Here is a 17,577-nt window from a genome sequence, read left to right as displayed (position 1 = left end):
TCTCTGAGTCTGACAGAAACCCAGCTGCCACCTCTGAGAAATATTACATATCAGAATCAGAAATACATTATTGATCGCCAGGGAGAAACGGGGTCACATTAAAGTTCCTCTAATATATAAGCATAAATAAGAAAATGGGAAAAATAAGATGTAAAAATATGTGCATTATACTACAATATATAACCCAATACATAGACAATAGGGCTGGGTTTAAAAATGATGAGACCAGTACCAATACTAGTACCCTCACGGTGACTCTGATACCTACACAGTACTTCATTTGACCACTTTTATTTCGACTTCATTCCATACTCATCATGTGAAATAGACGTATTCAACTGTGCAAAATGCCAACAGTCACCACAGGCTTGTAGTATAGCCATACTTTCTAAAGTTTGGGTGGCATCTCAGCACATTGAACTGCCAACTCCATCAAATACACCCGTTCAACTTCACTACACCGACTGTATGACCTGTAGCTGCTGCAGTAGTGGGCCAATCATACATAGCATTAAATCAAAGAACGCTTGCAGTGATTGGCTGTGAGCAAAACCACAGAAATAGTCTTTTTTTTTTACTAGACCTGGGCACAAAATGGATCGAATGCAGGCATAGTTCGACTGGAGAAGTTTCAACACTGCTTGGTGCAGTTGATACATTAAAGCAGTGGTTCCCAACTTGCTCCCAAAAGTGGGTCACAGGTCCATTCTGAATGGGCCGCAAGTGACTTGCAAATGTGTCAAATTTGTGAAAAACACACGTTATTTTGAAGTACAGTGAATTTCTGGCACAAGCTTTTATTATGAGGTGCCATTTCCTGTTGTAGAGTGAGTGAATAACAGACAGCTACTTCTCAGAGACAGCAAACTAGCTTGACGACATGACCGAACACAAGTGTGATGCTGAATATATATATAAAACCTTGTGGACCTTGAAACGATGACTAAGAAGAGACTGGACCAGTTGGGAACCACTGCATTAAAAGTATCGTGTGTCGATTTCCAACCCTAATGGAGAGAAAATGGCAAGATAACAAATATGAGAAATATGGATAAATATGTGGATCATTTGACAACATAAAACTGCAGTTTGAATGAAAATAAAAAATGCTGAGAAATAGGATCTATAAATCTTTTTCAGTTAATGAAATAAATAAAAATAACTATTTATAAATTTACAATATTCAAGCTAAGCAACCATTGCATCCTGAAACACAATATCAAATCCGTAGCCACATTAAATGCAGCACAATTAATAACTGAGAGATTAAACAATTAAATATGAAGATAAACATCACTTGTATCTGTTTAAACTAATATCATTTATTTGTAAAGAGTAATTAGAAATACAATTTGTTCTGGAGCACGTTTTGACAAGCAGTGTCATCCTCCGTCTACCATGCATCCAGCCCAAGAGGGAAAAGTAGTAAAATCTCACCCAGCCTCCATAAAAAAAAAAATAAATTAAAAAAAACTGCCCGGTAATTAATTTATGATCCACTTGCCTTGGGATTGTCTGAGTAAACAACACTACTCATGTACTTGAGATTTGTAGAGATTTGTAGAGCCTTACACCAACACTGTGAAAGAGCAGCTCTCCTTTTTCATGTTCTGCACTTCAGACTTCAAAGCATTAACATCCCATGACCTATATACGAGGGTCAACATGCTCCAAGTAGGGGGGAGGAGAGTCCTGGCTGCTTGTGAATGTATGCATGCATGCATGCATGTAGTGTGCAGCGCATGTGAAGTCATGCATGTGTGTGTCCATGTCTGCATCTGTGCTCTTGCACTGCAGAATAGCGTGTCGATATGAGCCGGCAGCTCGATGAGGCTTAATCCTGAAATACATCAGGGACGGGATATAAATCAGAAATTTGTTTTATTATCTGTCTTGGGTCTGTCAAAGAGAGGAGGTCAAAGGTGAAGGATTCTTCCTCAAGGACACTCAGCTTGGTGGATGCTCACAATCACAGGGGACTTGTGTTTGAATGGCTCTTTCTGATCACTTCACTATTCACCGTGCATCTACTGCATATACAACCAAACCATGGCAACCTGTTTTACACCCAGAAATATAAATATCTGAAGTTCCCAGCTTTCAGTTCACTCAAATTTACATGTTGGTGCCAAAAGCAGGGTTGCAAAGCATCTGCTGGATCTATCCTCATTGCCATATGTATTTAATGCTTTAGTGGCGTCATTCTTTATTCTAATATAATATAATAATAACCTTATTATGTTACACCAAGAAAAGGGCAGAATGCCTGTCTGTTAAATCAACCGGCTGCAGTGCGGATGTGTTAATTAGTCTTTTGATCAGCCTCCGCCCTGATACACCCACACACACAATCATGCTAATCACAAGGACACAGGGTTCTTTTTAATACTGGTCTAAATGAACAGTCATGTGACCTCCCCATCTCCCCCCGCAACACACACTCAGCCCCTTTCGAGGTCCATAGTAGGGGGTCTATTTAACCCGTTAATTAAAAAGCACAGAGGAGGCTGTAATCCTGTCAGGGCGAGGAGGGCGATGCAGTGAATGAGGTGTATGTGTGTGTGTGACACTGAAAGAGAGAAACGCAGCAAGGAAGGGGTCTCCCATTCACACATTCCTTCACCATCAGCCAAGAACATGGCGGCCACAACAACACGACCGTGACGCCTCGGCACAATCCAGCCTGCGTTTCTTTGGCTCTGACGCCACACATCGAGCACGCGACAGGCCGACCCCCCCCGTGGATCAGCAGGCGAATAAATACAGGGACTTATTGTGGTAACGGGGGTCAAAACAACCTAAGACTTTAAATAGACACATAGATTAGGCATAGACAAGCAGGGAGCCAGCTGAACGGCCAGCAAGGCAGACGACTAGTGAGCAAGGCAGCCAGACGGCCAGTCAATAAGCCGGTCCGTCGGTGCTGTCGATACACACTGCAGCCTCATGTAGAGCCTAGGGCCACTGGGCTTTCTCCTCTCATCTCCTGGCTTTGATTGGCTGGCTAGGTTAGGGAGTAGTATTAACCTATATATGACAGGCTACATTACAGTCAGCATGGGCAGCCAGGCACACACACACACACACACACACACACACACACAAAGTGGGCTGCATGCACACCCACAAAGAAAGAAAATGCAGGCTACATTTGGCCACGTGTTGGGGATAGAGCTTATGAGCTGCACTGTCCAAACACAGTGGGGGAGTGTGTGTGTTTGCCTCTCTGTGTGTGAGAGAGACACACACACACAGGAAGCCAAACAGCGACAGTTAAGAGGAATCTGGGGGGTGAGCACTTATTAGCAGCCATGCTCAGGTTAGCAGTTCAGTTCAGGGTAATTCAACATAACATCCTCATCGTTAATTAAAACATCTAGGACCAACATGAGAAGTCATACCACGACAAACGCAAACATGGGGGTGGCTGATATGGCCAAAATCGTCCATCGCAGGATATGCAATTTTCATATGACGTGTATATCAACAGTATATCTCACGATCAGTGTTGTCATGATGATGGAAATTCTAACTGATACATAACCTTGAGAAATATTAATATTCAATACCATTTTTTGATACCACGAGGAAAAACTGCCACTGAGAGCATGAAACTTTCATTAAAAGATAAATATAGCAAGGCTATGACATCACAAAGCACAGCTTGTAGCTTTGTATCGATGCTGCGGAAAATGAGTAATAAAAAATAACCATAACATACCTACATTTGATTTTATTCTTTCATTTGTAACCTCTATACAAACAAAAAACAACTGCCTCACATGAAACAACACCTGAGTTTTAAAGCATCGACATACCTGCAATGCTAACAAGTTATGTTTAGTAAACTGATAAGTCGATGCTGTGTACCCAGAGTATGACAGACATATTTCTTTTTATGTAGTATGCTAATATAATATGCATTTACTGCCCTGATGTAGAAGGATGATGTCATCGTAGCATGATGTTTTAATGTCATTGCTTCATTCTTTACTAGTTTGAGATAAATTCCAGCTGTAGCAGGAGCTAATTTGGAAGAGCAGTCTGTGTGCTTACGTGCACTCCTGTGTAACAAGATTTGATAATAACAAGATTAAGGCTGTAAACATTTAAACAACGTTATCTTGCTTACCTTAAAGTTACTTGAAGTACTTAAAATTTGATTTACAGAGCTGTAATACTCATTACTCTCTTAAAATACTCCTGCCATGTTGATGCTGTGCATGTGCCATGAAGGCTGCAGAGTGATGTGTGTGAGGAGTGGTAGCATTTGTTAGGTTTTCTGTCAAATTCAACACAGAATCCTGACAATTTGTTCCAAATTTTTAATTCCTATTGGCCTGTCAGCTCCTAGGAAACTTCACAAACAAACAAAAACCAATAAAAATGTCAACAGTTTCATTAACATATGGCTTTAATCTAGGTAACCGTGTGAGGTGCATGTATTGAGGAGTATTAGGACACACTGGTTAAAATGTTGTGTTCTTGACTATTTTAATTGCATGTTGCAGTAGGGTTGGTCGATATGATGTTATATCTGGGTGTCTACAGGTATCAGACAGTTAAATTTAATGCTTTCTAAGACCCTTTCAAGACACCTTTTAACCAAATTTAGGACAGAATTTTGGACAAATCAGGTTTTACTTATTTAGGCATCGCAGGTAAGCATTACATTAAGTAGTATATATGTGGTCTTGTGCAGAGGTAAGTGTTATGTAGGAATATGGTTATTAGAGTGAGTTAAGTCAATCTATATTTTGCCAACAGGTAAGTGCAAGTATAACATATATTAAAGATTCATAACATTAGAAATGTGGACTTTGACATAGAAAGGCTTTACTCATTTTCACAAAAACAAATTAAAAGATGTATAAATGAAATTAGATAAAATGTCTGTAGTAGTTAAGACCTGCTATTTAATCATTTTTAAGGCCTTATTGTTTTAAGATTGAATTTAAGACATTAAAACTTTTAAAGGACCTGCAGCGAACCTGTATATACCATGCAAGGGTAGAAATGTCCCCACCAGTAGAGATTTGGCAACAGCTTTACCGTGGGAGCAAATCAGGGCTGGATTCTCGCATGATTGTGTGATCTCGTGATGTTGCAAATCTAGCTGCATGGCAAGGTAATGTGCTTTGGACAGATATGGATGAGAATAGTAAAGGTGTAACTACAGAAACCTGTAAAAAATTATTGTTCCCAGCAACCTTAAAGCTTCCATTTTGAAAGAATTTTACAGTTTGAGTTGTTTGTTTTTCACAATCATGCAGACCTCATGCTCAAGATGGCTGCATCTTATTTTCTCATCTCCTTCCCATGAGAACTGTGTTATACAAACAGCCCAGTGAGGATCTGACCACTGGTATGTGGTCCTCATCACCCTATTTCCTCGTCTTGGCTTTTCATGGACTCGTTTCTCTCCTGTCTTTGTCTTTCTGTTTCCACAGGGCCTCTTCCCATTCCTCTCCTCTGGTACTGTATCCATAGGGACTGCAGCTAAGATCATTCCTGCCAAACTGGATGTGATCTGATGCGTTACTTTGTACTGGACTACAAGCACTTAGACCATAAAACGCTGCAAGGCAATTCAGTGGCTCCAAAAAAAGGCAGCACAGATAATCTCACAAAGTAAAATTACTTGTAGAGTTCCTTTAATGTGACAACACAGTCATGCTAGACTCACAACTCTGAGTTCCTCTTTTTAACTGAACTGTTGTTCTTGGTCACTGATTAATCTACTGTGCTGTTGATTCTCAACATAAAGCTGGTGTTAATGAAACACTTCCAGCAAATGACACACAGCAGACGTCTACCAGGGAACAGAAGCGATGACATCACTTTAAACGGCTTTTCAAATGACAACGATCTCTGTACACAAAAGTGTTTTAGCACCATTTCAGAAATAATCTCCATCCATACCAAGTACAACACACCTGAAATGTCATAACACAGGACCATTCACGTACACTGGGTATGCGCATGCTGATGTAAAGAAGATGCAGACTGTCTCTTCTGCAGTTGGTTGCTTCATTATGTAAAATGCTACAAAGGAAGAACAGCAATGGCGAAAAGTACAAGCAGAGATTTCTTTACTGGGATCGACAACAAGGTCACACAGGAGTAAAATGTGGTCAAGGCCGCAGAAAACATGGACTGGGAGTTGTTACATCCACTGATAGAGCCCCATCAGGAAGCGAACGTGGATGTCTGTTTTTTTGTTTTCAAAAGTCTGTTTCCACATGTCCAAAATGTAATCCTGGAGTTTTCAAACTAAAACAGGCTCAGCAGCATTTCCAAAAGTCTCCAAAAGGTCCAAAAGGTTTAGAGAGCGAATATGCTGGAGTAGGGAAGATTCTAACTGTAAACATGGCGATGGCTATGTGTTTAAACAAGTCCCCAAAAACAGCACCTAGTTTTAAAGTCAGTGTTAAAGTGGCCAAACTTGGAATTACAAAATCTGGATCCATCACGTGAGGTGATGTGGCACAAATGAAAGAGCTGTCTGTAAATCAGTGGATACATTTTTTTGTGCCTCACAACCCCTTAGAAATGAGTCGTTTTGCTATCAGGATTTGATTTCCAATTGGTCCAATTAGATTTCATAAGTCTCTAAGACCAGCACAATTAAATAATATTAATCCCAATGTAAGTTAGTGGAGGGCTAAATCTCAAATTAGCTACTCCGCCAGTGCAGTCTCTAGTGTGCTTGCTCTATGGGCCCAACAATGCAAAAGATCTGGGTAATTTTATACCCTGAGGTTGAACTTTTTTGGCTTCATGCGCCACTGAGCAGCTTTCATAGAAATGAAAGGGGCTCGACCTCTGACGCTGCATCCAGTTCTCTGGTTTAAAACAAAAACGTATTAGTGGGGATGCAGCCCATCTCCCCTGAGCTACAGAACGACCTGTAACATGAAACAGATGGAGGAAGTGTTGAGTCTGCATGAACAGCAGCAGCAAAATTAACAGAAAATTGGAGGTCGATCAGGCAAATCTGATTAAGTATAATCAAATATAAAACCAGGGGAAATTCAAATAAACATTTCCCTAACTTGCTTTAAATGTCACTGTAAATCAGATCATTTTGAAATGCTATGTAGAGCTGAGAAACTAAGAGCAAACCTCTGTCTAAAAGCCTAAACTGGTCCCTGTGAGGTTTAACATGTCCTTGGTTGTGGGATTTTGAGTGCCTCACATTAACCCAGCCTTGTTAAAGTTTTGTCCTCTCAAGGTCACAGCTGCTGTTTCCTGTCTGACTCGATACACATCCTCCTGCTAGACAGACACAGCAAGCGTGGCATGGCACAAGGATGATTATGAGAGACGTCAGATTAATGTCCGATTCCACACTTTGATGAGGGAGGCCGCGGACGGCACCATCCAGGCGGCAGCAGTGGGTGAACCGAACAGACTGACGCCCCAGCAGCAGCTCTGCCTGCCTCTTTTCTCTAGTCCAGCTGGAATCCCAAATATGTCTGCTGTAACTAGCGCTAGAGAAAGCAACAAAGGCTTCAACATGCTGCTCAAAGAAAACAGAGGAGGGAGAGCGGGAGAGGTGAGGCATGGACAGAAAAGGAGACACAGAGATGAGGAAGAAAACGACTCCAGCGGGGGGAGGGATGGGAGACAGAGCAAGAAGTACATTAGCAGAAGGAGTTCAGACATGATGGGAAAAGAGGAATAACAGAGAGACAGAGAGGAATGAGTTGATGGAGATGGAAGAGAGATAAACAAGATGAGGGGTAGGACATCGAGTGCAGTCCAATCTGTGCCTGCATGTACAGTTATTTTCATTATCACTGAATCTGCATATTATTTTCTAGATTAACTGCTTAATTGTTTTGTCTGTGACATGTCTTGGTAGTAAAAAACGCCAAAGCCCAGAATCCAAGGGACTGCCTTCAAATACGTTGTACCTACGTTGTAGGTCAAAACCTACATATTTAATTTACTTGATAAAGAAATGGTGCAAATCTTTACATTTGAGAGGGTGGAACGGGCAAATTTCTGGTGTTTTTGCTTGAAAAAGGACTGTGGCATTTACAAAAAAAAGAGGCAGACTAATTTTCTTTTGATTAATTGTTGCAAGGAAGGAAGGAGACCAGCAAAGGAAGCACGGGAAACTGTTTTGTTCTGTCTATTTCATTAAAAATGGCATATTAAAGATTTTTCATAAATGTCTCTCATCAAGATAAATCATGTCTTGTGCTTGACTGGGATTAAAAGGTCAACATAAACAGAATTTTTGCTCTAGGATACTGCATGCATTAAGGTAGTTTTCCCCGTCTTCTGATAGAGAAAAACATGAATGTACGAGATTTAAAAATATGAAGAAGAGCTGATTCACACGTAACTTTGTATGTGGCATTTTCTAGATTCTGCCGGTAATAATAAAACATTGCCAGATGGCTGTCCAACCTCAGAATGTCCTACCGGAGCAACAAAGCCATAAAAAGCAGAGCATGTAACCCCCATATGTTAGTATAACAATTACCAAAGAATCGAATGATGTATTTGATGGTCCACAACAAAGGACCGACTGGGTCCAGGGCTTAAGCCAACACAAGTCACTCAGTGCTGTCCCTCCAAACCAAAACTCTTCTACAAAGCTCACTGGAGGAGTTCTGCGTTTGTGTATGCCTGATCTGTTGAAAAGCCAATTCTATCATGAAAGGAAGTGATGACAGCCGCAGTGAGGGCTACATCCTGTGCATGTGAGCCTTGGGAACAAAAAAATAGGCCTTCAACTCTGCTTCCAGTATTAGTACATCCATAATCACCGACTCATGGTTTACTTCTCCCACTGGCAAGCAACCTCTCATCTGCATGTCATAAGCAGAAAAATATGCAGATGAAATTGCTGGAAGGCGATAGTTCCCTTCACCTTATTTTATGCTGTCACCCCCATGTGCAGCCACTCTGACAGATTTACAGACATGCACGGATCTGTCTGAACACTCAAGCCAACAGACACATTGACCTGTAAAACATGCATAGCAGCATTCCTCTCATCATTCATGTTTTACCTCACTATACTTGCACTTTTTTTACTCAAACAAGCAAATAATCAGTTTCCCCAACTAATTTTTAGCGTCATTTTACAGTGCGCACAATTGTTGTGCCAGTCAACATGACAAATGTTGTGTAAAAATCAAGCAGAACACATAAAATCTCCTTTTCTATACCTATGAGGGTTTGTCTCACTCTCCTAACTCCATCCCAGCAGAGCGTAGAGGACAGACTGACTGGTTCACCGAACAGGCCAATGAGCCAGCACGGTGCTACAGGATTGGCATGAAATCAGAGAATTCGACTGGACAGTTGTCACTCTGACAAAACTTTAATTGGCTCCCTCTTGCTGAGCGGGAAAACTAATTGGTTTGACAGCACTGAGGAGGCAATCTAATTGGCTAGGTAATGTCAGTCACAAGAGGGTGGGGGTGGGGGGTGGGGTGCCATCTGGGTGTCAGCAAACCGTTAAATAAACCTGGGGTGTCTCTTCTTCTGCTCTCCCATGCTGTCCCAGTGACAACTGCTGCCAGCCTGTCTGTACTGAGCCACACAGAGACATTCACACAGCAACACTACAGCTTACGCTACAATAGCTGACTTCACCAGTAAAAACGCTAAAAGCTCAAGTTTCCTCAGCCAGAGTACTCGAAGTGTGAGTTTATGAGAAAGAGAGAGAGAAGAAAAAACATGTTTAGCAATGTTATGTGCACACATTACTGACTTTCATCTACTAATGTGCGTTTATCTTTGTAGCATGAGTGTGTTTCTTGGCTGCAGAAAGCTTTTTCTTCAATGGCAGTGTTATTAGGGCTGAACCCTTGTGTTTTTTTACTGTCAATGGCAGCTACTAACTGGAGGCTAACACCGGCGGAGCCTTTTTAGCACGAATGCATCAATCGCAAGCGGCACAATGCCAACCAACACTCACTACACAATATTTCAAGCTGTCAGAACAGAGGGGGTGAGGAAAAAACAAAATGACTAAGCGAGAGGCAGAGTGTGTTTGTGGGAACCCGAGATTTTAAATGAATGCGACTCCTGTTAATTATCGGTTGCTCAGTTGCTCAAAGAAGTTGGAAAACACACCCGAGGTTTCTGAGCGACTTTTAATGAGTGTAACAGTTGGATCATGTGCCCTGTTTCAACTACATCTCGGTCTTTTAATACTGAATTAATTCAATTCTATAAACAAACACGGCAAGGAAAATAAGATGTTTTTGACGGCTGCCATCATCCAAAAAAACCCTGCAGCGGCTGTTAAGATGCATGAGCTGTAACATACATTCTAGTTGATGATACAGTCTATTTTAGTTAGCTGTGCCCACTGGAGGTGACCACGTGGGGCTGGTACAGTGGGAGAGGCAGACAAAAAGCAGTCTCACCAACATAACATCTGACCAAGACTGTAGGCCTTTTGTGTGGGAGGGCGGCTGGGCAAGACGACTACCAACAGCTGCCTCAGTCCAAAAGAAAATGCACAGAAGAAAAAACACACACTCCCACGCAGACACAGAAGCCCTACAGAACTGCTATCACAAATATAAACACACACAGTTGGCTGTGTGACTGGCAATCCCCAACATCCTGTCAGGCGATCACTAAGCCAGTCACAGTTCATTTGAGCCCAACGCTGGCTGTTCTGCAAGAGCAATCAACACACCACAGATAAGTCCCATCCAGCTCATGCCATTTATTTGCAGACAGAAATCCTACCAAGTGGTCAAACATCTCACTCTTAGCATGTAGATCTGAGGAGCTGCCATGTGGCTCTGCAAACAGGGGCTTGAATCTGGCTTTTGCATGTCGCCCTCTTGCTCTTTGTTTGCACATCTACCCTGTCATGTTTAAGGTTTTTAACCGTTTTAGCAATTTCCTGCCTCATTCACCCTTCCCCCTCATATCCGTCTGGTTGCTTTCCATTTTACAATATCCCATTGGGGAAAATGCTCTAAAAATACTGCCGACGTGTTCATCGTTTGGCTTTGTGTGGAAGAGGAAACATTCCCTTGTCCAACTGAACCTGCAATGGCCTCCTTTAACATCTTTCTGTTTTGAACGATTTCTCTGAGAGTGGAGACACAGCCTGGAGGTAAAACAAGCATGGCAAAGAGAGGTGGAAGAGGTAGCTGAAACATGAAGGTAGGAGGCTTAGTGGTGTGATGCAGCCGAGCAGCGGGAGGTCGAGGACAGTGGAAGAGGGCAGAGCTAGCAGGAGGAAGAGGACACCAAGCGGAGACAGGAAACAGCCCGTCTGGATTAATCAGCTCCTCATGCAACACAGCTACAGCTTAACCCTTCTAAAAACAATTCATGCTGAGGTATACTGTGAACATATACAAAAACAAAGACACTTGTGCAGAGCTTCCCCTCACTGAGACATTTCTGCCAATCTAACCTTGGAATACAGAGGAGGTGACACTAGAAGTTGCCCTATGAAGCTGTAACACATTATAATCTCCTCTGAGGTGAAAATCAATTCCGCCGGGAGCAGGCTTGGTTGAACGCTCCTTTGACAGGCAAACAGGAGGAGTAACTGCTGACAGTGTAGAGTGTGGCATTAGCGGAAAATATGAAAAATTGCCATGCAAGCGGGAAGTAGCTTCCCCGAGCCAGACAAAGGAATGGAAAGCTGTCTCCTGTCATGCTATATGTTCAGAGGCGACTGGAAAGAGATGGATTCAGACAGACATTCAATGCCTCATCTTCCCCAGCATCTATCAAGAGATCTGCAAATGCATCCACTTCACTTTTGATTCAACAAAAACAAAATGTGTGTCTGTGCTGCCGGGCCTGCTACATTAATGAAGGATCTGCATTGCCGTGTAATCTGCATCCAGATTCCGCGCTGCAACCAGTGTTTGCCTGCTTAAGGCTACTATTTTGAGTTTAATCTGCAGCACAGCAGGAAACGTGAGCTCTGTAGCTTCCAGGGGCGGGGTGTCTTCCAGGCGGCTGCAGATGACAGTCTAGGGTGACTGAATAAACAGGGCTACTGGAAGCTGGGGAGCTGCTTGCTGCCTCCCTGCACTATGGATGCTTGTGAGTAAACCCACACAGCTCCAAGAGATCCGGACAATAACTGTCTGCGGAGATGTCTGACAGTATGACCCATGATTGCCCTCAATACAGGGTCCCTTTGTGCGTAGCCTACATTCAGTTCAGCAGACAATTTCAAGTGCTGGACAGGGGATGGAGTTCTTGAAGAAATCCTTAATTTGGTCATGTGGGTTGACCCCACTTAAAGCCCCAGGGTGTCATTATAGTTGCCTCTGATCCACACCCACAGACCCCGTCACTGAGCAAATAAACTGCACATATATCTCCTTATTTAAGTGTTTAAATTGGCAGCTATTTCATGGAAGTTTCAGAGGCATGCATCAATTAAAATGGTGCGTTTGAGGTCCCCAAGCAAAGGTCTGCATGCTCTTATTTGGGTGGTGATGCAGGGGGCAGACATGTTGGTACCATTTCTGAATCTGTGTCAAATTACTCACATCTCCAGCATGATCTCGTTCAGGTAAATCCCATCCACTAATTCAATATATTCCGATAACTGGGTGCCATCAGTCAGTGTCGCCTGTCCGACTGTCTTCACCTGAGAATAAATGGCACAATGCAAATAAGGTGTTAAGATAATCAATACACACTTCAAAGAGATGCTTTCACAGGGCAGGGCAGTTTAATTAGTGAGCTTAATACACGTTTGAATAGTTAATGAGGGAGCTTACCCAGCACACCAGAGGCGTGAGCATGAACTGCTCTAGCAAAGGGGAAAAAACCTCGCTTTCCATATTTTCCAGGGCGGCTGGCGCTATTTAGAGAATGTGCGCACCTCGGGACAAATATGCGTCTGTTGTGGCTCCACTCATGTAGTTGATTCAATTAAACGGACGCTCATTTTGGCCGCTGTAAAAACCGGGTCCGGGGTTTCTTGGGGATATGCAGGAAGGAGGAGGAGGAGGAGGAGGGAGAAAACGTTAATCCACAATCTTCTCGACGCGACCCAGCTGTTTCAGATGCCAACGACTGGGCTTGGCGACCTCATGGGCAGGAAATTAATCACATTTTTTTTAAAACACAAAGAAATTACAGACTACATGAGACCTGGGCCAGGTATGGGTTTAAACCTTCTCTGAAAAAAGGTCTATAAATGGCAAAAAGATCTCACAGAGGGGAGTCTAACGTTAATGGGAAATATTCCTCCGACACGACCCAAAATATCCAGAGCGGAAAAAATCCAGAGGTTTAAGGTCCTGGTTTAGTCCTCATATGAATAGTGAAGTCATTTCTGAGCGGTTATTGGTCTGTCCTCCTGTCTGCCTCTGTTCAAATGCAGCATACGAGTGAACAGAGGGAGCTGAGAGGATGACTGGAGGACAGTTAGGACCGCCTCCCTCTCCTCTGCATCTCCCTCCGCCTCTTTGGCTCTGACAGAAAAAAATAGGGCATTGATCACAGCATCTCTGTCTATATTTCAGTGTGTTCTTAGAAAATATTTGGTCTTTTTTATTATAATTACACTATTTCCTGGAGAAAAGTAGTGTTTTTTAATGATAAAAAGGAAACTGGAATAAGTTTGGTTGCAGCTCAAGTAGGCTATTTAAATTATAAGCAATTTATAGATATGCCCAAAAAAATTCTGCTTATTTTATTCCTTGGTAAGAAGAAATATTTGGGGTCAATGCATACCTTTTGTCTGCATTTGCAGCATACAGCCTACATTCAAGCAGCAAGACAAGTAAGCTACTGACACCTGGTGGGTAATGTACGAAGAGACTGCAGTACTGTACTGTAACTGTACAGGAAATACTTAGTCTGTGATAATGCGGCAGCAACTCATTGATTAATCGTTTAATCAATCAACAAAAATATTAATAGGCATTCTGGTAAAGAAATAATTGTTTTATGTAATTTTTTAAGCCAAAAAAGTCAGTTTCATGCCTATTAAATGTGATAATCCTGTGTCTTTTTGTCACACATGGTAATAAACTGAACAACTTTGGATTTTTGAACTGTTGGTTCTATAAGACAAAACGTTTGGAGGCGTCAGCTTGGGCTCTGGAAAACTATACAGTACATGTTTCACTGTTTTCTGACATTTCATCAACAAAATGATTAATCGATTCATTTTCTGTAACTGCTTATCCCGTTTGGGGTCACAGGAGGGCTGGGTGAGAGGCAGGGTTCACCCTGGACAGGTCACCAAACTATCACAGGGCTGACACATAGAGACAGACAACCATTCACACTCACATTCACATGTACGTGCAATTTAGAGTCACCAATTAACCTGCATGTCTTTGGACTGTGGGAGGAAGCTGGAGCACCTGGAGGAAACCCACACTGACACGGGGAGAACATGCAGGCTCAGCCTGGCACTCCCCCACCCTGGGGTTTGAGCCTGATTATTCGATTAATTGAGAAAATAATGGACAGATTAATTGATAATGAAAATCCAGATAATATGATCATTTTGTAACTATTTTAATAATCGATTTTTAGTCATTTTGCACACAAAAATGCCAAACATGACCTTTTTCAAGCTTTTCTTGTGTGAAGACTTGCTGCTTTCCTCTGTTTTATATCATTGTAACCTGAATTTCGTCTCGGTTTTGAGTGTACAGTGGACAAAACAAGACATTACCTTGGGCTTTAAGAGATTGTCTTTGTTGCCTTTCGCTATATTCAGACATTTTATGGTCCAAACAATTATTCACTTGAAAATAATCTGCTGTAGGCCTAGGGTCACCCAAACAAGAGTGACTGGATGTCTATTCCAAGATGGGACGACAGAGGAGATACCACACCAATGTCACTGGGCTAGCAAGCCATAAAAAGATCCACAGGAGGAGATAAATGCAAAAAAAAGTCTATTTATTTAAGACATCTGTGCACAAAAAAGTGTACAACATGCAATAAATAAATAAATAAATCAAAATGAATGGTGAGTAAAATCAACAGCAAACATTTCAGTCCTTGACTTTCATCAGTGTTACTGACATGAGTGCTTCACAGAACAGATATAAACCCAGACAGATTCCTACCAGTTGTAAGAAATCAATCAGCTGGTGCCAAAAATTAGATGAGATCAGCTCTGAGGAGCAGACACATGAAAATTGAATCACAATGACCTTTCATACAAGTACTACACTATTCACAACATCCTCAAATGTCAATATGTGATTTTTTTGTTGCCTCAAGTAGGCACAGTTATAAAGATACCATAGATATCATGAAATGCCAAGTAAGGAAATTTTCAAGATATAAAACAACTGACTGACATATATATATAAACATAACATAAAATGAACATATATTTATAAGCTTTTGCTGAGTGAAGTTCTCTAATGGGGACATACATTAATCTTATGCAGCTATTCACACATTTGAAAGTAGAACTGCATTAACATCAGTTTAGCAGCATCCAGTTATTCTAAACACACACTATTTATTTTAGCTGCATCAGCAGCAGGGTAATGACTGAATGATAAGCCCAAACCCACAGTCATTCACAATGTAGGTGGAAGACACCTAATCAACAACTGATGAATGGCTCTGCCGGTGTGAAGGCCGTGGGGCCAAATAGCCAATTAAAACACAATCACTGGTGTGGGAGCTGGGGACCTGGGTCACCTCTCAGGAACAAGCACATTATTGTATGTTCCTCCTAAAACTTTTAATAAGCAGATTTCAGCAGCAGCAGGTCTGTTGGATAAGCAGAGCTTCTCATTTGCATGTAGAATAACGGTCGCTGTGGTTGGCGCTTCAGCTTGAGGCTATGAGATCCCAACCTGTTGTGTCTTGTTTTCAGAGAAACAGGTTTGACTGGAGGGTTGGAAACACATCAGGAGGGTACGGCGGGAAGTGCAGCTTCCCCAGAATCCATTGTTTGCCAAAACAGCCAATGAAAAAGGGATTTTACTTTCTCTTTTTGGCTGTCACTGTCACAGCAAAATTTACACCTTCATCTAGGGATAACAGACAGCAAAGATCTAGATTAAGATCTAGCATCATGGTGAAGCTTGAAATATCATGTCTGACTGTATCTTTGGCCACCTTTCTCTACAGGTAGTAGACTGGTTTGGGCAAAGATCTGACTCTGCAAAACCGTTGTTTGGAGTCTTTCTTCAAAGCCAAATGTTTGATGAGTCTACTGAGACACATTTTTTGTGGAAATGCCACAATATCACATATCTATCTAGCTTTACCTGTTTTGTATTTTGATTTAGTTACTTTAAAGGTCCAGTCAGTAGGATTTAGAGACATCTAGTGGTGAGGTTGCAGATTGCAGCCAACTGAAACATCTGCCGTGTCCCAAGCGTGTAGGAGAGCCACATTGGCCAACACAAAAATGTGTATGGCCATATCTATCTATCAACCCGGTCCCACTCCAAAGTCGTCAAAATCTGGCACTTGGGCAGTGACTTGCGGTATCAGATGCTGACAAAAAAAGCTGTCCTTTAATGTCGTCATGATACGCAGCTGGTTGCTGTTATAGTTTAACAGCGCTCAGGGGCATCAAGGTGAAACACAGTGGGAGAAGAACGAAAGTTAAGGTGGCGAAAGTCCAAGTAGGATGGGTAGGTAGGGTGGTGGATGGGTCCAGCAAATACCAACTTTCACCCGGGAGAGAGGTGTTTGTGTCCCGTAAGATTCTAAAGCCAAACCCTGTTTTTTTTTTCCTAAACCTAACCACGAACCTGCCTGAACCCAATCATGTGTGTTAGTTGTTGGAGGAAAAAAAAAACATCAATTCACATTGTTGTACTGCTGACATAGTATTTTATTTTGAAAGAGACTGAATGTAAATGTTAAATTTCCTGTGAAAACAGAAGTGTACTTTGAAAGAAGACAAAACATGTAACAGGCAGAACTTGACACGGTGCCCCAGACTGCAACAACCAATGCACCCAGGGTACCTTGGACGTCGTATGTGGACATGGAAGGTCCGTGACCAAACGCCGATGTGTGATGAGGTCGGAGTGAGAATGTGTTGGTTTGTTCATGCTGGGCTACCGTAGAAACAACATGGCGGACTCTGTGTTAGAGGGCCTGCTTTGTATGAACAGTTTCTTCTAGTGTAACACAAACACAAGGAGTCTTATTTTCAAGTAATATAAATTATAAACTTATGAATATTATATTCCATTTCTGTCAGTAGATGCCTCTAAACCCTACACATTGGACCTTTAAAGCCTCTGAAAATGTAGTTTCAAATCTGAGCTTATGTAACTTTTGCTGAACAGTGGCCACTATGTCCAGAAAAACTGACAATTACAGGAGAATGTTGTCCAAACATAACACAATTAAAGCAGAGTCATTAAGTCAGCAAAGTGACTCAGTAATATGATTAACTGGTAGGAGGCCCCAGGGCAGACCCAGAACATGCTGGAGGGATTACATATCTCATCTGGCCTGGGGACGCCTCGGGGTCTCCCAGGAGGAGCTAGCAGGGATTGCTAGAGGGACGTGTGGAATACTTTGTTCAGCCTGCTGCCCCCGCAACCCAACTTTGGGTAAGTGATTGAAAATGAATGGATGGATGGCTATTATTAGCATTAG

The 17,577-nt window shown here is 42.1% G+C and overlaps 1 protein-coding gene across 14 annotated transcripts in view; it reads right to left on the bottom strand.

Moving 5' to 3' along the window:
• The window catches only part of ccdc88ab (coiled-coil and HOOK domain protein 88ab), a 97,115-nt gene extending 83,729 nt beyond the window's left edge, over positions 1 to 13,386 (bottom strand). For all 14 annotated transcript variants that reach the window (XR_013487941.1, XR_004500862.2, XR_013487943.1 and 11 more), the window contains exons 1-2: positions 12,744 to 13,386; positions 12,510 to 12,610 (exon numbers count right to left, since the gene is read on the bottom strand). Coding sequence is in view for 9 of the 14 variants with exons in the window: in XM_078160991.1 (XP_078017117.1) it covers positions 12,510 to 12,610; positions 12,744 to 12,806 (164 nt within the window). In the remaining 5 variants the exon portion in view is untranslated. The remainder of the gene's footprint in view (positions 1 to 12,509; positions 12,611 to 12,743) is intronic.
• Between the last annotated feature and the right edge of the window lie 4,191 nt (positions 13,387 to 17,577).

The sequence above is a fragment of the Epinephelus lanceolatus genome, chromosome 17 (assembly GCF_041903045.1).
Source record: "Epinephelus lanceolatus isolate andai-2023 chromosome 17, ASM4190304v1, whole genome shotgun sequence".
Taxonomy (NCBI): domain Eukaryota; kingdom Metazoa; phylum Chordata; class Actinopteri; order Perciformes; family Serranidae; genus Epinephelus; species Epinephelus lanceolatus.
Note: the sequence above shows the minus strand (reverse complement) of the source record. Positions and strands in the feature narration are given on the sequence as shown.